The sequence below is a fragment of the Bos taurus genome, chromosome 3, assembly GCF_002263795.3.
Source record: "Bos taurus isolate L1 Dominette 01449 registration number 42190680 breed Hereford chromosome 3, ARS-UCD2.0, whole genome shotgun sequence".
NCBI lineage: Eukaryota > Metazoa > Chordata > Mammalia > Artiodactyla > Bovidae > Bos > Bos taurus.
The window spans coordinates 11,474,629-11,499,865 of record NC_037330.1 but is presented as its reverse complement, the minus strand read 5'-3'; the positions used below and the strand labels follow the sequence as shown (position 1 = coordinate 11,499,865).

General features: G+C 37.1%; 2 protein-coding genes across 2 annotated transcripts; both read left to right on the top strand.

The window, feature by feature from the left end:
• The first annotated feature begins 6,232 nt into the window (after positions 1–6,232).
• Positions 6,233–7,174, top strand: OR10K1B (olfactory receptor family 10 subfamily K member 1B). The gene has a single exon (NM_001389813.1). The coding sequence runs from the start codon at positions 6,233–6,235 to the stop codon at positions 7,172–7,174; it is 942 nt and encodes a 313-aa protein (NP_001376742.1).
• A 13,790-nt stretch (positions 7,175–20,964) lies between these two features.
• On the top strand, positions 20,965–21,900 carry OR10R3E (olfactory receptor family 10 subfamily R member 3E). The gene has a single exon (NM_001390118.1). It carries the CDS (start codon positions 20,965–20,967, stop codon positions 21,898–21,900), a length of 936 nt encoding a protein of 311 aa, NP_001377047.1.
• Positions 21,901–25,237: the final 3,337 nt, after the last annotated feature.

Sequence of the window (25,237 nt, the reverse complement as noted above, 5' to 3'; positions counted from 1 at the left end):
GAGTCACAAAGAGTCAGGCAGGACTAAGCCACTGAACTGATAAAACTGACAGCTTTATTTATTCTAGTATAAACAATAGATAAAATAAGATAACAATTTAATGATATTCTTAACTAGATTTAAGGTATTTTCTAAAACTCAAGCTTTTGAAAAACACCCCAGTGCACTTGATTAGAATTTCTATGGACAAGAACCTGATAAGAGGAATTTGTAACTAAGGCCTCCTTTGATTCGTGTACACACTAAAGGTCAAAGTCCCTGGATAAATACACCAGTATACTGATTTAAAATTCAATGAAAATATGTCCATGCTTTGCTGCATTACAGACTAAGTTGCAGTGATTTCTTTTTCATCAGTTCAGTTCAGTCGCTCATTCATGTCTGACTCTTTGTGACCCCATGAATCGCAGCACGCCAGGTCTCCCTGTCCATCACCAACTCCCGGAGTTCACTCAAACGCATGTCCATCGAGTCAGTGATGCCATCCAGCCATCTCATCCTCTGTTGTCCCCTTCTCCTCCTGCCCCCTATCCCTCCCAGCATCAGAGTCTTTTCCAATGAGTCAACTCTTCGCATGAGGTGGCCAAAGTACTGGAGTTTCAGCTTTAGCATCATCCTTCCAAAGAACACCCAGGGCTGATCTCCTTTAGGATGGACTGGTTGGATCTCCTTACAGTCCAAGGGACTCTCAAGAGTCTTCTCAAACACCACAAAATCTTTTTCATAATCTCTTACAAATATACTGAATATTCAATGCAGATGTGAACTTATTACACTCAAGGCTTCTGCTCCCCAGGTTTCTCAACTAAGGGTTCCTTTGAGAAATTGGCAACATTATTTTTTCCAAAATAAAGTTGGCTTCTAATTAACCCCAAGACAAGGTCTTCAGGGCAGTAGATCAAGCCTCAGGAGACCAATAATCAGAGTATATGCTTCTAATGATCAACATCCCATGTGATTCTAAGAATTGCATGAACCACAAGTTCTCAAGATTTTGACTTTGGCTGGACAAATAGATTCCTGATGGATAGCGGATGCTACTTTTGATGCAGAGAACTTCTGTCTCAAGGCAGAGTCAGTCTCTTCTGCTATTTCCTCAGGTTCTAGTCTTTGACGTAGAGTCTACTTTCCTAGGATTCCAGATACTGAACAGCTGTTTCTGAGTTGAAAGGAGATATATTAATAAGTACTTGCTAAGCAGTAAGAATATTGATCTTGTTAGTCTAAGGGCTTCGTGGGGTCTAGACCTTGGCAAAGGGTAGTGTTATGGACACTGAACCTCACTGCAATTCTGGTAAGTGGCAGGGTTAAGAAGGAGAAACAGAAGCTGCTTTTAATTCCAGGTACTAAGAATGATTGGGCATAGTGCTCTGAGTTTTTCTTCATGACTATTATACTGGATCATTTATGCTCCTAGTAGATTTTCCATTCTTATTTTTTTTTTTAAAGGTTGGTTGACTCGGATTAAGTGAAACAAATACTTAATCAATATTCTTTCTGCTGTCTACTCATGGTTGTATGTTTTAAGCTATAATTGAAAACTCTACTTAAACTCCATTTTAAAATGTCAAATTCAGGATATTCATGTGTACTTAAGAATATAAAAATTCAATTTCTTTATTATCTGAGGCTGCCTACTTGGTTTATCTCAGTTAATTAATGCCTTCCATAAGATATATATTTGAAAGTCTCAAAATATTTTACACCTTAAAAATTTGTGATTTGCTCCTTTTTTAAATGTACATGGTAACCTCAAGTATTGAGTCACTTTTAAATCTAAATTACATAAATCCCTGGGGAGTATCTAAGGTGTCAGAAAGTAGAGTGGGAAAGTGTCAGCTGTAAGGATTGTAACCTGAATTCTATCTATAAGCTCTAGAATATTATCAGGGAATTTTCAAGGTTATCTAAGTAAAGAATCTTGCAGTCCATGAGTTGAAAATGCTATTAAGGGCCAGTAGTCAACTGCTACCCTAAGTCAAATTTCTTTCTGTAGGATATTCTGTAGAAGTCTCTGTTTAAATACTTTCCATGCACCTTAGCAGTTTATTACAGTTATTTCCCTGTCTCTTTCAAGGGCTTCCAAGATAGTTAAGTTGGTAAAGAATCTGCCTGCCATGCAGGAGACTGCATTTCAATTCCTGGGTTGGGAAGATCCACTGAAGAAAGGATAGGTTACCCACTTCAGTATTCTTGGGCTTCCCTTCTGGCTCAGCTGGTAAAGAATCGCCCACAGTGTGGGAGTCCTGGGTTGGGAAGATCCTTTGGAGAAAGGAAAGGCTACCCACTCCAATATTCTGGCCTGAAGAATTCCATGGGCTGTATAATCCATGGGGTCGCAAAGAGTTGGACACAACTGGAAGACTTCCACTTTCACTTTTAATTTTAAAATAAGGAGATTGATATCCAAGTTAAGAATTTTGCCCAAAGTCACACAATGCTAGACCTAAAATATAGATTTTCTCACTTCAAACTGAGGGATCTTTTAACTTAATTTTATAGCCTATAAGTATTTGGCTGGAAGATCTTTTTATTCTTCTGCTCTTTAAATTTTTCTATCCCTGCTGCTGCTGCTGCTAAGTCGCTTCAGTCATGTCCGACTCTGTGCGGCCCCATAGACAGCAGCCCAACAGGCTTCCCAGGCAAGAACACTGGAGTGAGTTGCCATTTCCTTCTCCAATGCATGAAAGTGAAAAGTGAAAGTGAAGTCTCTCAGTCGTGTCTGACTCTTAGCGACCCCATAGACTGCAGCCCACCAGGTTCCTCCATCCATGGGATTTTCCAAGCAAGAGTACTGGAGTGGGTTGCCATTGCCTTCTATCCCTAGTACTGATATAACACACTGTGGTGGTCTTTGATGTCTTCTCAGATATACTGTGCCAGTGGGTCTCCATGCACCATGAAAAGAACAAATGCATCAATCACACAACTCATTTAGACTGTGGGGTTATATTATTAATACTATTAATAATAGTATGAAAAAAATCTACCTAACTGAAATCAGCTACCTTCATGGGTCTGAGGGACAAATAATCCTAACAGCTGTGTTTTATGGTATTGGGTAAATGTAGATACTCTTTAAGAATCAGGTAATTCTAACTTTTATAGTCTACTCTACAATTCATACTCAGTGAAGTGAGGGTGTGGTGGGTTTACATGTGAATTAGTTGAAAGAAGATTCAGAAAAATTTTGGGAAATTGATAAGACAAGGATAAAAAATGACTATAAATTTATATTTCCATCAATGTTTTGAAATGAACAGAAGTCCATTTGTCCAGTTGGAGGTATTATGTAGAGAAACTATTTCATCAGTTTGCTTTTCTTTATATAGAAAACAGACATTTATACATATATATGTGTATATATATACACATATGTGTACATATTGAGGATATAATTTTCCCAGGTGGCACTAGGGGTATTTGGTATATACACCCTTTGCATTTATATGTAATAGAAATATCTTTATACTTATTTTTAAAGTTGCAGTCACTGAAAATTCCAATTGTTTGTGTTAAAGAGCTTTAAAACTAATGTATGTGAATATCCTAGTACTAATTTCAGAAAAACAATAATCATACCTATGCATTTTAGGACCAGTTTCCAGTGATTAAGAGAGAGTAAAATTATATTCTCCAAATTCTAGTAGTAGTTGTTTCAGAAAATTTTAATCATTTACTTAGTTTTTAGAAAGCTAACATTTACTATTGACTAGAAATATTGAAAAAAACTTTTGAGAACAGATGCAAATAATTCTTCAGCACAAAATGATGGATAAGTATATAAGTATACTAAAAGTACATACACAAAGACTGGATACAGTCAATAAATGCTAGATGATTTTGCATCCAGAGAATACTTTCTTACTTCTTAGGCTTGGTTAGTGGTAAACACACCCATGAAAAAATTATCTGATATTAAAACAACTTTAGATGCCCAGGCTGGTTTTAGAAAAGGCAGAGGAACCAGAGACCAAATTACCAACATCTGCTGGATCATCGAAAAAGCAAGAGAGTTCCAGAAAAACATCTATTTCTGCTTTATTGATTATGCCGAAGCCTTTGACTGTGTGGATCACAAGAAACTGTGGAAAATTCTGACAGAGATGGGAATACCAGACCACCTGACCTGCCTCTTGAGAAAGCTATATGCAGGTCAGGAAGCAATAGTTAGAACTGGACATGGAACAACAGACTGGTTCCAAATAGGAAAAGGAGAACGTCAAGGCTGTATATTGTCACCCTGCTTATTTAACTTCTATGCAGAGTACATCATGAGAAATGCTGGGCTGGAAGAAGCACAAGCTGGAATCAAGATTGCCAGGAGAAATCTCAATAACCTCAGATATGCAGATGACACCACCCTTATGGCAGAAAGTGAAGAGGAACTAAAAAGCCTTTTGATGAAGGTGAAAGAGGAGAGTGAAAAAGTTGGCTTAAAGCTCAACATTCAGAAAACTAAGATCATGGCATCTGATCCCATCACTTCATGGGAAATAGATGGGGAAACAGTGGAAACATTGTCAGACTTTATTTTTGGGGGCTCCAATATCACTACAGATGGTGACTGCAGCCATGAAATTAAAAGATGCTTACTCCTTGGAAGGAAAGTTATGACCAACCTAGATAGCATATTCAAAAGCGGAGACATTACCTTGCCAACAAAGGTCCGTCAAGTCAAGGCTGTGGTTTTCCTGTGGTCATGTATGGATGTGAGAGTTGGACTGTGGAGAAAGCTGAGTGCCGAAGAATTGATGCTTTTGAACTGTGGTGTTGGAGAAGACTCTTGAGAGTCCCTTGGACTGCAAGGAGATCCAACCAGTCCATTCTGAAGGAGATCAGCCCTGAGATTTCTTTGAAAGGAATGATGCTAAAGCTGAAACTCTAGTACTTTGGCCACCTCATGTGAAGAGTTGACTCACTGGAAAAGACTCTGATGCTGGGAAGGTTTGGGGGCAGGAGGAGAAGGGGACGACAGAGGATGAGATGGCTGGATGGCATCACTGACTCGATGGACGTGAGTCTGAGTGAACTCCTGTAGTTGATGATGGACAGAAAGGCCTGGCAGGCTGCGATTCATGGGGTCACAAAGTCGGACAGAACTGAGTGACCGAACTGAACCGAACTGAGAAAGACTTTAGAAATAATCTTTTCTAGCAGTTTGCAAACTACACTTAGTAGTCAGATTATTCAAAAGGAGCATTATTAACATACCAAGATACAAAATAAATAAAGCCTATGATTTATGTCAGGAGTTGGAACCCAGAAAACTGCCCAATTATACCTTTGTTTCTCATTCTCTGTGACAACTTCATGGCCATTTTTGCAAAACTCTATTTCTCTTTCTCTGAGGCACCTATTAATAGAATGGAAAAATTAAGTGTGGTACAAAATGCCACAAAGTCAATGTCTTGATTTCTTTTCTTTTTTTTTTTTTTTTTACCACCCTGATGACTATTCTTTTTCTGGGGGGGAAAAAAAAAAAAAAAACACGAATATTTGTTTAACGTTATTTTCGGTTCCATCCTTGCCCACTGCTCTAGTTTCAGAATTTCCAGAAGTGTTTCTAATTCATCTCTTCTTAATGTTAGAAACAACATTAAAGGCTTCTCTTCTATTTTCTTATTGTTTTGGATGTTGACATAAAATTATAATTAATAGTTGACAAAATGGATATGCTATTTTTACCATTATTTTTTAGCATATAATAAGTTGTCAATAAGTACAGATCCCTTCACCCTTTTGCTCAGAGATCATCTAATTCTTCTTTTTCCTTCCCATTTTATAGTTGATAAACTGAAGTTCAGATACTGTTTCTGAACATTTCTCATTCTTTTATTCCACATTGTGATCAAGTTCAGATAGCTGAAGTTAACCATATTTTTCACTTTTGAAGAGTTGACTTTCTTGGGCTTCTGGTGAGCAAGAAAACCACAATAATCCATAAGTGAGGTACAAGAGAAAACTGTTAGGCAAATCTTTAATCCTTGCCTGGAGAGATAATGTGTTCATAGCCTTGGGAAAAGTCTACTCATTGGTTGTCAGTTATTCTGTTCCATATTTAGCCTTAATTCTTATTTTGGCAGACTATTTTGGAGGGAATGTATGAGTTCCATCAAACATCTGGAGATGCCTGCCACCTGCAGACTTTGTGCTGAGTTCCCCATGCCTTTCTCCATCCCTGGATCCTGGCCTGTGGCTCTGGCTCTGGCTCTCCTGTATAGCAGTGACCATGGAGTGGGCCAATGAGACCTTAGTGACAGAGTTCGTCTTCCTCGGCTTCTCATCTCTGGCTGGGCTGCAGCGGCTGCTCTTTGTTGTCTTCCTGCTTGTGTACTTGTTCATGCTGGGCACCAATGTCATCATCGTTTCTACCATTGTGCTGGACAGAGCCCTCCACACCCCCATGTACTTCTTCCTTGGTGTCCTCTCCTGTTCTGAGACTTGCTACACCTTCGTTATTGTACCCAAGATGCTGGTTGACCTGTTGGCCCAGAAGAAGACCATTTCTTTTCTAGGCTGTGCCATCCAGATGTTTTTCTTCCTCTTCCTCATTTGCTCTCACTCCTTCCTGCTGGCAGCCATGGGTTATGATCGCTATGTAGCCATCTGTAACCCTTTGCGCTACACAGTGCTCATGGGTTTCGGGGTGTGCGTGGGACTAGTGGCTGCTGCCTGTGCCTGTGGCTTCATAATCTCACTGGCCACCACCTCCATGATATTTCACCTGCCATTCCACTCCTCCAACCAGCTCCATCACTTCTTCTGTGATGTCTCTCCAGTCCTCAAGCTGGCATCTCACCAATCGTATCTCAATCAGTTGGTCATATTTGTGCTTGGTGTGTTTGTCTTGGTTATTCCACTGTTACTTATTCTGGTCTCCTATGTCCTCATCATCTCTGCCATTGTAAAAATCCCATCCTCTGTTGGAAGATACAAGGCTTTCTCTACCTGTGCCTCCCATCTCATTGTGGTAACTGTTCATTATGGTTGTGCCTCTTTCATCTACTTAAGGCCCAAATCCAATTACTCTTCAAGTCAAGATACCCTAATATCTGTATCTTATACCATCCTCACACCGTTGTTCAATCCAATGATTTACAGCCTGAGAAATAAGGAATTCAAATCAGCCCTTCAAAGAGCAATGACCCATACTTCATATTCTATTAATTAAGGAGCCAAATTTTAGCTATTCAGTTAACTGTAGACCCTTTATGTGTCTGGTAATATGTGTACTTTCACATTTTTCGCAAGTGTAGAGCACACTGTAACATGAGAATGTTTTCATATTCAGAGAATGAGGATCAAAGATGTTAAAATATTTTGACTTTCTGCCATCAGTGATACTCTAAGAATGTTGTGCTGATGTGGGAAACAGTTACTCATTTCTGGAACAAATTTCATTATATTTCACAGCTGTGAACTAGATTGACTATTCAAAAACAATTATATAAACTGATAAGAGCAAATGTACACCCAAGCTGTTGTGAAACAAAATAAAGGATACCTCATTTAAAAAGGAGTCAGAAGGCCAGAGAGAGACCTTGCACATTGCAATTTGACTTCATTACAACACTCACCATGAAGACATCAGAAACAGACCTCAACAGGAAGAATATTCCTCTCCCAGAAACAATCCAGGCAAAGGGAAATGCTGCACTGTCCAAAACTCTCACTTTGCTTCAACTGACTTTCATTGAAAACAACTCATCTCAATTTCCTCACTTTTCTCTATAAAGTAACCTTTAACTTTTTTGTTTTAATTGTTAGACTTGCCTATGGCTTTTGCTAAAGCAAGCTTGTCTCAAATGGCAATTCTCCATTATTCCCAAATAAACCCATTTTGCTGATAAAATAATGAATTGGCTGTTTTATTTTATTTTTTTAGAACAACACTGTCCAGTTCCTTGGAACAGTAGAAGATAATCTTACTACTCTCTCACCCCCCTACTCTCAGTTCTGCCTTTCATGAAAAACTAAGGCAATTTTGGTACTCTTCATGTTTGAGAAAACCCTAGTAATCCTTTTCAGTTCCTGATCCATCCACCTCAACCTACGTATTGAAATGTCTTTGCTTTTCCATGAGATTGTTTTGGTCTTCCTTTGTTTGTGTTTGGAACCTCACTATGGAGTCTCCTTCCTATGTGTATGCATATCCTTCCTGTACTCTCCTGTCTTTCTGCCACATTCATTCCCTGCACATCATATCTATTGTTTCTCTTCCAAGAACCTACTAAGATTGCATAATTGCTGAAAAATCTCAGATAATCTAAGAAAAAAGGGTTGAGTCCGTGTTAACAGTATAAAGAGCAAGAAGGCCCTAATGACCAGAAAATCCATGAAAATACCCTCAATGACTTCCCTTTCCCTACAAGACAAAGCCAAGAATCCTCTGTTAGCAAGAATTTATCACCTAGTCTTTGCCTATCTCTCTGACATTTTTGTTTCTAACATGATTACTATCCATTTCTCATACGTGTCTAGTTGCGCCCTATTTGATTATCCTCCAAGTGCCATTCTGTATTCTGCTATGTTTCCTCACGGGCTCCTTTTCTGTGGAATAGCTCCTCTACTCTATGTAAATTGCATATTTCAAGATAGTCTGAGTGGCTCTCTCACTTTCTCTCTAAAGCCTTCGTTGCTTCCTTATTTCAATCTTCCCTTGATAGCAGACTCTGCCTTGTGTTCTTACAATCATCAAGATCTATTGTTATTATACCTTTTATTATTTCAACAAATGTTTGTTCATTGCTTAATATTACCAGATACTATTTTAGCTTCTTGAAATCAACAATAAATAAATATGTGTGGTCTTTGCCCTCTAGAACTATATTCTGGTTTGAAACAGTCTTATTAAAGAGGTAAATTCAGGGGAAAATAATTTACCACACATTGAACTGTCATTTTAAAATAAAAACTGTACATTTTGGGGGGAAGGGTAGATAATAAAATAAATGTAATTCAGATTGAATGGTGTGGAGATGACTTCTCTGAGAAATTGATGGGTAACTTATAATTTGAAGGATAAATAGGAGTCACCAGGTAAAATGGATTATTTGGGTAAATACTTTCAGATTTAAGGGACAACATATACAAAAACTCTCCTAGCCAGAAAGAGCTAGGAGAGTTGGAGGCAGACAAAGAGGTCAACATAACACATTTTGTTTATCTCTCTGTACAATGAATTTGAATTTCCTGAAGGCACAGATTTTACATTAAACACAACCTTGTCAACACTGTTCTTCGTATAATGCCTGGAACCAAAGAGTTGTTTATATATTTAATTTCCTTGTCCATCCTTCCATCTTTTGCTGCCAAGATTGCTCAGCCACCTTCATGTCCTGTCTTGGTGAATGTCAGCTCATCTCATCCACTCAGGCAGCCAAGCACCTGAAAGTGACTTCATGACTCTCTTTTGGTTTTTTCTTTCTACACCACACATTGGCTCAGCTACTAAATCCTATCAGTTTTGTGGATTATAAGTTTTTCAGTCATATTCCTTCTTCATTTCCACAGTCTCATCCTGTCTCAATTGAATCACTTCAAGAACTTCAAAACAGTAGTAAGCAGAACAGCTAAAATTAACACAGGTCTTTAGTTATTCTTAGTCTGGTTCTCCTCCCGTCTTATAAGGCTTTGACCCACTTGTTCTTGATCTCCCTTGAAACATAGTTCTTTAAATGTGGGAGAGAGGCAGGATTACAAGAGGCTTCCAGACCCTCCAGATAACACTTTACAAAATGAATCTAGGGCCAATAGTAGGGGCCAATGCTCTCTTGAAGACCTCATCTCAATGGCCAGAATGTCAGTCTAGGACTCTTCATCTGTGTTTTGGACTTTGGCTTTCTCCTGTTTTTTCATTGACACTATTCTGAGCTGAAGAAAACTTTTCCTTCAGGAGAAGGATAGGAGTCAAACACAGAAATACTCCTAATTTGTAATTTTATTTCCATGGCAATAATTTAGCTTAATTCTGTTAGAAACTTATGTTCTTAACCAAATCTGTCCAAATCAGTCATTTAATCAAATGATGCTTTTGTTCATAAAGGGACAGAGTGAGGTATCATGAAGGAATCTGCATAAATTCAATCTGAATATTAAAAAATATCACTCAATAAACTACGCATTGAGAGTCCTGTAAAGGAAGAGACTCACAAATTTCTATTTCAAACAATTTAGAACTGAAAGTTTGAAAATATAATTTGTGTCTTGCCCTGAAAACTGTATGTACCCTATCTGTACCCCATTCTTCATATCTGTAAATAATAAATTATATATCTTGTCATCTTATATTTTATAAGCATTTTAATTTAATTTAATATTTTTACTCATCCAGCATTCTTGTTCAAATTGACTTTCTTTTAAATGTACACACCAATTTTAACTAAATCCTTGCATTAATATTTAATTACAAGGTTTGATATACTCAAATTTTCTAATGCAGTTAAAATAAATATAAAAATTGAAATAAAACAGGCTCATTTGTATACCTCTCAAATGTAATGCTGGCCATTACATTTGGGGAAATCCTCCTGTATATTACTTTGTCTGGCAATAGTTTCTCAATTCCTGTTTGTTGTTGTTGTTATAATTAACATACAAAATTGTATTTATTTCAGGTGTACAGTGATGCAATATACTTTAGGGACTAATCACCAAAATAAGTCCAGTTATCATCTATCACTGCACAAACATGCTACAGTATTATTGACTATATTTTTATGTGGGTACATGACATTCCTGTGACATTTATTTTATTGATATACATGAGTCTGAGCAAGCTCTAGGAGTTGGTGATGAACAGGGAAGCCTGGTGTGCTGCAGTCCATGGGGTCACAAAGAGTTGGATATGACTGAGTAACTGAACAGAACTGAACACCCTTTATCTGTTTTGTCTGTCTATTCTCCTGCCTGTTCTTTGGAGACCATCAGTGTGTTCAGTATATGTGATTCTGTTTCTTTTTGTTTCGTTTGTTTGTTTTACTTTTTATTTTCCTCATGTAAGTGAAATCAAGTATTTGTTTTTCTCTGTCCTTATTTTATTTAACAATTAGGTCCATGTTGCTGCAAATGATATTTTTTATGGCTGAGTAATATTCCATTGCATTCATGCAATGTTCATTCATCAGTTAACATTTAAGTTGCTTTTATATTTTGGCTATTGTAAATAGTTCTGCTGTGAGCATTGGGGTCCCTGTGTCTTACTGAGTTAGTGTTTTTGTATCTTCAGGGTGTACACCCAAGAGTGGAATTGCTGGGTCATATGGTAGTTCTGTTTTTAGCTTTTTGAAAAACCTCTATACTGTTTTCCACAGTGGTTATAACAGTTTACATTCCCACTAACAGTGTATGAGGGCTCCCTTTTCTCTGCATCCTCACCAGAATTTGTTAGTTGTTTTGATAATAGACTTTCTGACAGGTGTGAGGTAATATTTCATTGTGTTTTTCATTTACATTTCCCTTGTGATTAGTGGCACTGAGCATTTTTTTCACGCACCTCTTGTCTATCTTCATGTCTTCCTTGGAAAAAAAAGTCTATTAAATTCTTCTGCCCATATTTTAATCTTAGTTGTTTGTTTTTTGATGTTGAGTTGTATGGGCTGTTTATATATACTGTCTATTAACCCCTTATAATATGATCATATAATTAGGGGCATAATTTTTCTTTCATAAAAATACTTTGCAATGGTGGAAGAAGGGCCACCTTGGTCACTCTTACACACTAGTTATGGATTAATTACATTCATATTGTACTTTTTAATTACATAAAACTACAATAAAAGGTAAACCTGTGGACATCAGACTCATCCATTTAGTGCTTCTAAGGTGGAATCTTCATGGAGATGGGGTCTGTGCTAACCTAGAAACTAAAGAATTTCTCAGTCAAAAGGGCTATTATCTCCTTTTACTCATATATAATCCTATCCTTATCAAAGTACCACTTTGTTTTTACCTTTTTCATATTTATTTCCTTTCTTCAAAATGCCATAGTAATTTAGGCCTCTCTTACGACTCTTACTGTGTTATGAATTGTTTAGGTAGTTATGTTTATATCTTATCTCCTCTACCAGATTCTCAGAATATGGGAGGAAGTGCTTTGTCATACCCATGTATTAAGTTTTCTCATTATTGTCTATTTCCTTGAGATAGTATGCAGCATGTAGATTACTCATAAATGTCTCTCAATTATGTTTGAATAATTGTGTGCTCTATCTAGCTAAATGGAACACTTAAAACTTCACATGAAAGTGTACTAATAATATGTATCCCCTCTCCCAAAAGTAGTGATTTAAAACAACAATAATCATTCATTTTGCTCATAAATCTCTAATTTGGGGAGAGTTTGAGGATGCCTTGTTTCTGTTCATACAATCAATTAAGCAGCTTGACAACATGGAAGGACCCACTTCTAAGATGGGGCTCATTCCTGGCTGACAAGATGGTGCTAATAGATGATCAGGTGGTGATCTAAGACTATAGATTGGGAGCCTCATTTTTCTCCATGTGGCCCTCTTCATGGAGTTCCTCAGAATTTCTCACAGCCTGGTAACTGGATTCAAAGAGCAAATATTCTAAAATTCAGGAAGTGGGAACTGGTAGTCTTTTAAGGCATAGCACCATTATGGCATATTTCATTGGTCAAGCTGTCATTATAGGGACCATGTGTGCTGTGGTAAGTCACTTCAGTCATGTCTGACTCTTCTCAATCCTATAGACCATAACCTGCCAGGTTCCTCTGTCCATGGGATTCTCCAAGCAAGAATACTGGAGTGAATTTCCATACCCTCCTTCAGGGGATCTCCCTGACCCAGGGATTGAACCTGTGTTTCTTACTTCTCCTGCATTCACAAGCGGGTTCTTTACCACTAACACCACCTAGGAAGTCATAAGCAGTCATAATCGTGATATTCAAGGGGAAGAGACATAGACAACACTTCTCATTGGGGAAAGGCTCAAAATACTTGTGGCTATCTTTAATTTTACAGTCTTCCCTTTTATCATACCATGTTTACATCCTTACCATTGCAAAATATGCTTACCTTCTTCCCAAGGCCAAACTCTTAACCAGTTACAGCATCTAGTTAGTTCTCTCAAGGTCCAGGGTCTTGTGATCTAAATCAAATCCATACACACACGAGCTGCTGTAAGTGAAGTTTTTTTTCTGATTTAAAGTTCTAAGGGAATTAAAGATGCAGGTTATCTGCTCCTGACACACCTAAAATACAATGGTAAGATAAGCATAGGATAATTGCAACAGATGCTCCCTTTTGAAAAACGAGGGAATGAAACACCCGGTGGTCACTGGTCTGTAAAAATCCTGAAATCCAACTGCGCGTGTGTTGACCTTGATTAGGATTAGTCTATGTCCTGGGAATGATTCTCCACATCTCTCTGTTCTAACCTGAGGAGTCTTTTTCCCATCCTCTGATCATTCTTCCTTATTCATAAGACAACCAATATTTTCAGGTGGGTAGTTTTCTCGGTCTTATTACTCTGTATAAAAGGCTGGGGATCCTAATATCTATTTCCATTTTTGTTGTCTCTCTCCTTCAACCTTAGCAAAAAGTAATACAATTCCTTTTTAAAAAAAGATATTTTTTGTTTCTGTTCATAAAATTAATTTCATTAAAGTCAAACACATTTATTTCTTCATTGTGGGCTACCTATGAGGATGATATTTCTATTAAGATTGTTTTTTAAAAAAATCCATTAATTTAGAGGATTTATGCCCTTCAGATATGTGGAAACTTTAATTGGCATAGACTTTAACGTTTCTAAATTATAACAAAGAGTCTTACAGAGATATTCTTCAGATCTTTACCCTGAGATGATAGTCTCCTGAAGCACCTTGAATTTGATCTTTTTTTCTGAAGCCATTTATTACTGTGAGAAACTTTGCTGGAAGACTTTGGGGATGGGATGAGAAACAATTCCCCCCCCCCCCCAATCCCAGTGAGTTCTAGGTTCTCTAGAGTTTCTCTAAATTCTTCTCAGAAACTTAATGGAGCCTTCTTTTTTCATTTCTTCCTTCTTATGTTTTATCATACATTTTCACTTTCTATAATCTTCCTACCAATTTACCAAAGGAAGTTCCATGAACTCACAAAGTGTTTTTTACATTTGCTGAGCTATGGGCTATCCAACTTTTCAACAAAGCATATACATATCCCCTTTTTAACCAGAGTATGAGAGCAATTTCCTCTCTGTCCTTAAAATACTTACCAAGAGTTGCCTCAAGCTTCTTCCACCTTTCAGTGACAGATTTCTTAAGCCTTTACAGAATTTCCTGTTTCAAACTCAATGCCACATTTTAAAAGTTTTTATTACGTTAGCACCCTGCCTTTAGACACTAAATTCTGATCTTTTTTTTTTTTTTTTCCTGCATAGTAAATTACTGAGAACTTTTGCTGTTAAAACAGCAACACTTACTTATTTTGCACATAAATCTACAGTTTTGGCAGGGTTCCATGGGGAAAGCTGGTATCTACTCTTTGTGAGGTCACTTTGGGTGGTTTAACTAGGGTTGAAAGATCCATTCACACAATTGTTCATGTATGTGGCTGGTTAATTTATGCTGACTGTTGACTGTGTGCTTATCTGAGGTTGTTGACTGAGAGCCTTGGTTTGTTACCATGTGGATTCTCTAAGTGCTGCTTGGGTTTCCTCAGAACATCGTGGCTAGAGCACAAATTCTTGCCTGGAGAATCCCAGGGACGGGGGAGCCTGGTGGGCTGCCGTCTACGGGGTCGCACAGAGTCGGACACCATTGACGCGACTTAGCAGCAGCAGGGTACAAAAATAGATGTTTCATGACAGTAGGAAGTTGTTTTGTAGGAAGTAGGAAGCTCCAGAGTCTAGAGCTCAGAGTTTATAAACCATTGTAACTTCACTTTTGCTGCAATATGCTTATCAAAGTAGTCATTCAGCCTATGCAGTTTCTGGAGAAAGAGACAGCATCTCTCCAGGTGAGAACTAGTGAAAAAAAAAATGTGGGTATTTTTAATCTTTTGTATGTCTAGAGAAAGATAAAGCCTATTAATCAATCTCAACAAAGCATTTCCTAAAGATCTAGCCATGGTCACAATCTCTGACACAACTGAAGCAGAGTGAAGCCATCAAGTTCTATTCATTAAGTTCTTACTGAATACCTTCAAATTTCCTGCTGTTCCATCCCTGTAACTTCTCTGATATAACTTATACCAGAGTAGATTACATGAACCTCTCAAAGAGACTTCCACGGATGTCTAGTGCTTGCCTCATTTGTAGTCCATGAGTCTGGATTCATTGACAGAATAAATATGCAATCAGAAGTTAAGGGGAAGTTCTTCTAAAGGATAAGTCTCAGCTAAAATTTAAAACATGCACTATCACATTTACTCCACAATCCACACATTGCTTTTTAATTAATTTATTTAAATTGGAGGCTAATTGCTTTACAATATTGTGGCGGTTTTTGCCATACATTGACATGAATCAGCCATGAGTATACATGTGTCCTCCCATCCTGAACCCCCTTTCCACCTCCCTCTCCACCCCATCCCTCTGGGTTGTTCCAGAGTGCCCTGTTTCATGCATCAAACTTGCACTGGTCATCTATTTTACATGTGGTAATATGCATGCTTCAATGTTATTCTCTTAAATTGCCCCACCCCCACCTTCTCTCACATAGTCCAAAAGTCTGTTCTTTATATCTGTGTCTTTTTTGCTGTCTTGCATATAGGGTCATCGTTACCGTCTTTCTAAATTCCATATATATGCATTTATATACTGTATTGGTGTTTCTCTTTATGATTTACTTCACTCTGTATAATAAGCTCCAGTTTAATCTACCTCATTAGAACTGACTCAAATGCATTCTTTTTTATAGATGAATAATATTCCATTGTGTATATGTACCACAACTTCCTTATCCATTCATCTGCTGATGGACATCTAGGTTGCTCTATTTTCTTTTCATTAAATATTTATCATGCTCACATTATATCCCAGGAAAAAAAGTTTCCCATGTGTCCAAAAGACTTATATTGCCTCTGCCACTCTAATATTTTGTCCTGTATTCTTTGTACCTTTCTTCCTCTCTTCTAGATTTCAGAAATGAGAATGTGAAAAGGATCTTTTTCTCCAAACTGAGAAAAAATTAGTCATGAGGTAGGGAAACTTAAAGAAGGTAGTTCCATTATGTCTGTTTTGACAAATATGACCAAGAAAACCTCCACTTCTCTCAGTCCCCAGAGAATTTCTAGGAGGAAACCAACTAACCTCCATGGTATATTAGAAAAGGTCTTTTCTATGACTAACTAATTTTCCTAGTGTATTACCATAGTTCTACTTACTAATTGGGGAAATTATGACAAGAACTGGGCACAGTGTGGTAATTAGATCCCTAGGAGGATGGTGATCTCAATAACAACCAAACTTCTGAAGTCATGGTTAATGTAAAAAGGAAAGAAAACTGGTGATACATATTGAGGAAATAGCTAAACTTCCCAGGAATAAGGTAACGTGACATTTTTTTTCTGTGAAACAATGTATACTTTATATTGGTTCAAAGAGTTTGTAGGAAGTGGAAGAAAAACTTTGGGGCATTACGACAGGGAAGGTAATTTTGGCAAATAATATCCAGAAATCATAGATGTTTTGGGGATATGTCTGAGAATGAAGACACCTGCATGTCACTGGGTAATAAACTCTGATTCAAAGGAATGTGAATTTTTAAAATTATTTTTTAGGAATTTTTATTGAGAAGAGCAGTGACAATCTAGTCATTTACATGTACAACAAATGCAAAAATTGTTGGTGTTTCTTTGGAGTCTTATATTTTTGGAGTGATATTTTTCCCCAGTTATTAATAGTGGAAAATAGAAAGGTGATCAAATGATAGAAAGGGAAGCTGAATGGAGGAAATATAGGGATACATTATTAGAAAGAAAGAAAACAAAAATTTAAGCAGATTATGAACTATATGAAAAACACAGAAAGTATTTTTACTTAGGAGGCAATGGCTTTGCAAAGGGGATCAAGGTGATGTCAAGAGTACTAATTGAAATCACTACTAATTCATTTATGGACTGTTTCTTTCTCTCTTTTTTTTTTTTTTTTTTTTGTGTGCTCATCAAGCCTTTATATTCCATATATTTAATTCATTTGAACATTGAACTCAGATTTTTTTTGTTTTGTTTTCACTTTTAATTTTATATTGTATTATCATTGATTAATAATGTTGTGTTAGCTTCAGGTGTACAGCAAAGTGATTCAGTTATACACATACCTATATCTCCTTTTTTTTCAAATTCTTTTCCCATTTAGGTTATTACAGGGTAGTAAACATAGTTCTGGGAGAAGGCAATGGCACCCACTCCAGTACTCTTGCCTGGAAAATCCTATGGGTGGAGGAGCCTGGTGCACTGCAGTCCTTGGGGTTGCTAAGAGTCGGACACGACTGAGCGACTGCACTTTCATGCATTGGAGAAGGAAATGGCAACCCACTCCAGTGTTCTTGCCTGGAGAATCCCAGGGATGGGGGAGCCTGGTGGGCTGCCGTCTATGGGGTCCCACAGAGTCGGACATGACTGAAGCAACTTAGCAGCAAACGTAGTTCTCTGTGTTATACAGTAGGTCCTTTTTCGTTGGGCTCTGTTTTGAGGATATATAGGGAAAAGTTGAGTCTGTCAAATCTATCAGAGAAAAAAAATCAGGAAAAAATAATTCGTATATAACATTCTGAGTATTTTGTGAGGCCACATGAAACAATCTTTAAATATATAAGAAACAATAAACCCTCCTTAGACAGATTAGAGAAAGTTCAATAACTACTGACTTTTAAAAAGTGTAAAGAATGAGTGGGTCACAGATGAAGGCAAAAGGAAATTGGAGTCTGAGATCTCTTTCTCTCTCTCAGCATGACATCTTGAAATATAATGGCATATATGGAAAACTGTAAGTATGTCAGTGTAATTCCAGTGTGTTGTATATTTAAAGGATAAGGTTATAAATGTAGATATGGAGGATAATTATTTATCTTTTTAACCAAAGTAAGGGTATTAACTTTATCTTATCTTACAGGTGTCAAAGAGTGATTGAGCAAGATAGTAAGAGATCAATTTACTTTTTACACTTGTGAAGACAGCTTAATTACCCTATTTTCCTTTTCTTTTCCCTTCTTTTCATCTTTCCAAAAGCTTTCTTTTTTTTGGGGGGGGGTGCTATAATATCTTTCTTTCCAAGATTACAACACTATCTTCTATTGGCCAACTATTTTATGCAGAATCTTAGAGCAGGTTAAGTATATCCAAATTTTTCCATAATAAAGTATTCTCAAACTTCAATTCCCACATAGGTCCACAGGATGAGTTTGAAAAAGTAGATGACTATTGAAGAGGTTGGCAGGGGAGTGTCATGGAATAGCCATTGAGTAATGTGGTGTGTCTTTCTTCTCAGAAACTCCATCTTGCTTTGGATAACTAGTCACTGTTCTTTCTGAGGATGATCCTATGAAAGAGAAAATACTCAAAGCAAAGAAATCAGGAAATTGAAAATAAAAAGATGGTATCATAGGAAGAATAATAGAAGAGTCTTTGTTCTGGTCAAAAGCACAGTGTGTATTTCTTACAAAGTTTACAGATAAGGCAATTCAAAGATAGCAAAAGAATATCTAAAGCTTTTGATTTTAGTCCTATTTCAAAATTTTGCTAAATATTTGTCTATGCAGAAGATCAAATAATAATAGAAATAGTGTTATTCTTAAAAGACTTTGAAATGAAAGTCACTCAGTCATGTCCGACTCTTTGTGACCCTTTGGACTATACAGTCCATGGAATTCTCCAGGCCAGAATACTGGAGTGGGTAGACTTTCCCTTCTCCAGGGGATCTTCCCAAACCAGGGATCGAACCCAGGTGTCCTGCATTGCAGGTGGAGTCTTTATGAGCTGAGCCACAAGGGAAGCCCTTAAAAGACTTTAATGCTGTCAATAAAGTGCTTTTAAAATTAAAATGGAGAAGTTTGGTTAAGCAGATAATGGAGAAAATCACTTGGTAATTAGAAAAGAAAATGAGACAACAACAATTTTTAATGTATGTTTTGTGTCTGCATTTAGATAACTATGTTAGATTTTTTATCCAAAATTTTTGAAACAGAAGGTTAATATTGTATGCTAAATTAATATCAGTGGAACAAGTATAGAAAATCTATGAAATCAAATGCTATCTACCTTTTGAGTTTTGAAATAATTTAGAAAAGAAACTGAAATCATTGGTCATTTGTTGTTTCAACAATTTTTCAAGTAACTGGTATATACTAGACACCATGGTAAGTGTTGAGATGCATTTTCTGTCTCAGGCAAGTTATTATATTTGGAGATAAATGTGAATATATAATACTAGTGGCAAAGGAAGTAAGATTCTAGTGATTGCTAAGGAAATGCAGAGAAAGCTATAAAACATGATTAGGAAGTTGGAGGAAGGATCAGTAAGCATGTGTTAGTTTAGATGGGAATTTAAGGAAGTTCCTCAAAAGAAAAGAAGGAAAATGATAAATATAAAGCATGGACTATTTCCAGATGTAGGGGATGATATGAAAACTGACATGACTTAAAATTTTCTCAATGCCTAAATGCATTTTCTCAATGATAAGTAAAGGAATATGTGGTGGAAGTTATGAGTGGAAAGGTACATTTGAGAAAATATGAAAGACAAAATACAGTTGCTTTAACTTTATTGATAATTGCAAATTATTGAGCTTATTAATGGGATAGAATTTGTCCTATTGAAAGAAAACTGTATTGTTATTGTGGAAGCTGGCTTAGAGTGGGACCAGGTGGAATCCTGGGAGCTCATTCATAAAGCTCTAAGTAATAGTTCAGGTAAGAGCTAATTTCTAGCAGAGGGAAAGAAATGGATCCTAGAAGTATTGCAGATCAAAACAAATTGGAGGATGAGAATTTTCAAGTGTTTAATTATTCCTTAGAAATTTACAATGGATGACTAAGAGATTTTGAAAAGTTTTGTTGGGATAGAGAATCCAGATAAAGGAACAGATTTAAGTTTGAAGTGGGAGAGGATAAGAATGTTTTAATTTAAAAAAATATATAATCTAATACCAGCAATAAGAACTGTATCAGAAGCCTTAGGGAATGTATCTGAGCCTCCCTGCTTAGGAATTTAGAGACAGAACTGGAACCAATAGACTGTTGGGTTTCCAAGTCAGGTATATCAAGGTTAAGATATATAACCAAGTGGGCAACCAATGAATACTGAAGCAAAACTTAATTATTCTAGCCACTCATTTTCTGTAAGAGGAAATCAAGCTTAATGTCCTATAAGAGTAAGTAGCAAAATTATGAAACTAGTTCCAAGACAGCATCTGTAGTTCTAATCCAAATTAATTTTAATGAAAACTGCATGAAAATAGGGTATGTGATTAGCAATGAAAAGAAACTCTATTCTAAGGACAAGCAACACAAAACAGTTCAATAGATATTGCCCTAGATGAGGAATGTATTAAAAGAAAATGGGAAGTAGATTTTCAGATATCGGTGCTATTGTTTATAGAATACATGTGTCAGTAATATGAATGAAACTATGATCACTTGTAATAATAAATATTATAGATAAAGAATATTTAAGAATTAAATTATCAAAAAAAAAAAGACCTAAACAGAGACTATATATGTTTGCAAGTTGGGACTATGTAAGTCTTCAAAGCCTGAGGAATAGGCTTTATTTGAGCAAGCATCTGTACATTATATGTAAACACGTGTCCCCAGGTTCACTGCTAAAATCATTAGCAGAAAGTTATCACTGTGGGTGCATATTAATTTAGGATAATATTTAGCTACTTTGAAATCCTGTTGTTTCTCTTTCATACCCAGAATGGCTACTTTATGAAGGGTAAGTTTCCTTGATTTCTCACCTCCAGTGGTCTATGGACTTGATCATATTGACTTTATTCTGTAGGATCAACTCTCCATGGCTAATTCCTCCTGTGTTACTGAGTTCCTCCTGCTGGGTTTCTCCAGCCTTGGGGAATTGCAGCTTGTCCTCTTTATGATTTTTCTCTGCCTCTATTTGATCATCTTGAATGGAAACATCACCATCATCTCAGTCATCTGCTTGGATCACAGCCTCCACACGCCCATGCACTTCTTTTTATGCGTCCTTTCTACCTCTGAGATCTTCTACACAATTGTCATCCTGCCCAAGATGCTTATCAATCTGCTCTCTGTGTTCAGGACACTGTCCTTTGTGAGTTGTGCTTCACAGATGTACTTCTTTCTTGGTTTTGCTGTCACCAATTGCCTGCTTCTGGGAGTGATGGGCTATGATCGCTATACTGCCATCTGTCAGCCTTTGCACTACCCCATTCTCATGAGCTGGAGGGTATGTGGGCAACTAATATCAACTTGCATTGTTAGTGGTTTCCTAATATCTCTGTTGGGAACAACTTTGGTCTTTAGCCTCCCTTTCTGTGGCTCCAACAAGGTCAACCATTACTTTTGTGATATTTCACCAGTCATTCATCTTGCCTATGCTGGAAGTTACATTAACGAACTCGTCATCTTTATCTGTGGAGTCTTAGTGCTTATTGTGCCCTTGATCTTCATCTGCATCTCCTATGGATTTATTGTCTCCACTATCTTGAAGATACTATCGGTTGAAGGCAAGCGAAAAGCATTCTCCACCTGTGTCTCTCATCTCATTGTGGTCATCATCCACTATGGCTGTGCTTCTTTTGTCTACCTGAGACCCTCAGCCAAACATATTAATACATCAGGCAAAGACAGGCTGGTGACAGTGACCTATACCATCATCACCACTGTTAAACCCTGTGGTATACAGCCTCAGGAACAAAGATGTACAGCTGGCCATTCGGAAAATGATTGTGAAGAAGGGGTTTTCTACTAAGACTTTATAATTAAAACACTTTTCAAACAGTACACACACATTTAGGGCAAATGTATCACTAACTGTTTAAGTCATAAAAGTTTCTAATCTATTTATCTGTATAACTGTATAGCCTTGGATGAGTTGTTTGATATTGTGGGGCCTTAATGTTCTTTTATGTAAAGCAGTCTTGGTACATGTTTATCTCAAGGTTATTGCAAAGATTAAGGGAGATAGCAAAGTGTCTGTCACTAAAACATAACTTTCCTACTCTTCTTTTCCCAGATTTATGGTTCTCAAAACTGTCTTAACAGCCATTATCTCTTGCCCTATGTTTGGCTTGTTTGCCAAAAATCTTTACGGTCTTTTTGTTAAGGATTGTGTCTAGTTTATAATGAGGTGCTTGGGCCAGAAGGCACTTTGGATCTAGGAGTGTGACATGATGTGGTAAAATGTTACTGTACTAGTAATTAGAAGATTTTAGGTTGACACTGATTAGGTCATGACTTTCGTATAGCTATAGTTGTTCTCTGAATCTAAAAAATATAGAAAATAGGGATAATATGATTTTCTTTTTTTTTTAACCTCACTAAGCCTTTTTTTTTTCATCTAAAGGATAATATTTTTTTAAAGCATATGTAATATGTAAAGCTGCACAGAATATAAGCCTCTATTAACATATTAAACAAGCCTTTATACATTTCTCCAAGGACCTTTTATTTCCTCGACTCTGAAGAAATGGTGTTTCTCAATGCCTTTTTTGATCACTCCTTTGAACCACTACTTATGCGATTAAAAGATATGCCATATAAATTTTCTCAATGCCTTTTTTGATCACTCCTTTGAACCACTACTTATGCGATTAAAAGATATGCCATATAAATGAACAAGAAATAATAACCAGGCAATCCTGCCTCAGGCTGAAAAGATGTCTCTGTGTTCTTTTACACTAAATTCATTAAGAAGAAGAGCTCCTAGTTTCAAATTTGCCATCTGAATGTATAAGACGGTGAATGCCTTGGGTATTTACCTCGTCCTACCTCTCACCTGTCCAGAAATCCCTATCATCAGCATCTCCAGGGAAACCAGCCTGCCCTGAATGGGTATCACAGAATGTACATCCCTGTTGTTTTCAGCTCTCATGGTCATTTCCCCACAATTAACCTGACGTTTGTCTCTTTGTGATTTTTGTACTTTCTGTCTCTTGCGTCACACAGTAGGGTTAATCTTGGTTAACAGGTGTTTGAGGCAGCTATGATGATAATCTGATCCTTTCCCATCACTCATGTGACCTGGATTTCAGACACATTCAGCAATTTGTGTGCAGTCCTCTCTGCATGCTGCTACTTACCAATATTATTTTAAAGCTTAATGATTAAAACTGAAGTTCACATTTCATGTATGACCTCCATTTACAGGGTAAAATGTAACTGTATTCTATTAATTTTGTTTAGATTGTTAAATCAAAGGGTATAAAATTATCAATAATGTTATCATATTTTTAATTTACTACCTCTATTCCCATTTTTGTCTTCCAGTTTTCAGTTTTTGGATTAATGCTTTTTGTATTATGTTCATTCTTACTAGTTAAATAATTAAGGCATTTTCAATTACTATATTACAACATTGGTCAATTTATTCTGTGGTTTTGTTCTTCCTGAGTTTGAAATTGTCATTTATTACACAAAATTTTTTTAGGAATGGAATATTTACTTATTATAGATAATTCCTTGCTGATATTTAAAAATCTTCTGTTAATTATTTATAGTTTTTTGTATTAGTGAGAGAATGTGATTGATACGTTCAATTTTTAGAATTTATTGAATTTTTATTATTGGTTTCTTCCAAATTATTCCTGATGAAACATTTCATTTATATTTTAATAGGCCCATTTTTAATAGGCTAAATATAGATGTTATTTTAATGTTGTTAATCAAACTATTTTAGTATGTGATCTCATTATTTGTTTTGTGTACATGTGGCCTGTCATGGTTTAGTGGTACTGAAGCCAAGTACTTTAGTGCATCTGTATTTATTAGCTTTTGAATATTATATTTCTAGCAGTACTGACTTAATAATTTCGTCATGGAATCTATTTTTTTAAAATATAGGTAAACCTTTTGGGATTGAACATATATATTCTACCCCTGAAAGTGAAAAGAAAGTGAAAGTTGCTTAGTCATGTCCAACTCTTTGTGACCCTGTGGATTATACAGTCTGTGGAATTCTCCAGTCCAGAATATAGGAGTGGGTAGTCATTCCCTTCTTTAGGGTATCTTCCCGACCCAGGGATTGAACCCAGATCTCCTGCATTGCAGGTGTATTCTTTACTAGCTGAGGCACAAGAGAAGCCCAAGAATACTGTAGTGGGTAGCCTATTCCTTCTCCAGTGGACCTTTCCAACCAAGGAATCAAACAGGGATCTCCTGTGTTACAGGCAGATTCCTTGCCAACTGAGCTACCAGGGGAGCCCAATATTCTGCCCCTCCTGCTGCTGCTGCTAAGTCGCTTCAGTTGTGTCTGACTCTGTGAGACCTCGTAGATGGCAGCCCACCAGGCTCCCCCGTCCCTGGGATTCTCCAGGCAAGAACACTGGAGTGGGTTGCCATTTCCTTCTCCAATGCATGAAAGTGAAAAGTGAAGTCACTCAGTCGTGTCCGACTCTTCATGACCCCATGGACTGCAGCCTAGCAGGCTCCTCCATCCATGGGATTTTCCAGGCAAGAGTACTGGAGTGGGTTGCCATTGCCTTCTCCCCAGAATGCTGCTGCTGCTGCTAAGTTGCTTAATACTCACATTCAATTCATATACCCATTTTAGAGCTCATAGATTGGCACTGGACAGCAGACTGTCATTTGAGTAGCATGGCTTTATATTTCTTGGTAGTAGGAGTGGAGTTTCTGTTTTATGGCAGTTAAATTAGGGGAATTCTGGACTAGAGATAGAAGGCAGATCTGGGGCAAATGTGAGGAGCTATACTGAACACAGAGGCTTGGATGTGAGTGCTCTTGTAACCTGGAGCATCCCCAGATGGTTTCCCATGCTCAAATCCCAGGAGATTGACAGCCAGTCTTAAACAGTTCAATTAAGAAACAGAAGAATATCTTTCTGCAGGAGGTGCCTGGAAGTTAGAGGTTACCTCAACTAAATAGGTAACATTTCTCTGCCTGACTCTCCTATAATGGAGCCCATCAGTTCACAAGGAAGACCCAAATACAGAGAGCTTCTAGTCACACTCTTTATTGCCTTAGTCTGGAATGCATGTGAACAACCAAGGGTTCTCAGACACTTGAAGAAGACTTGATCAAAACATAAAACAAACAGTTCTCAGAAAGAAAGGAAAAAAAAAAAAAAACAG

What these genes read in the sequence shown, in the direction of transcription:
- OR10K1B (NM_001389813.1), top strand. Translation starts at nt 6,233, where the DNA reads ATGGAGTGGGCCAATGAGACCTTAGTGACAGAGTTCGTCTTCCTCGGC.
- OR10R3E (NM_001390118.1), top strand. Translation starts at nt 20,965, where the DNA reads ATGGCTAATTCCTCCTGTGTTACTGAGTTCCTCCTGCTGGGTTTCTCC.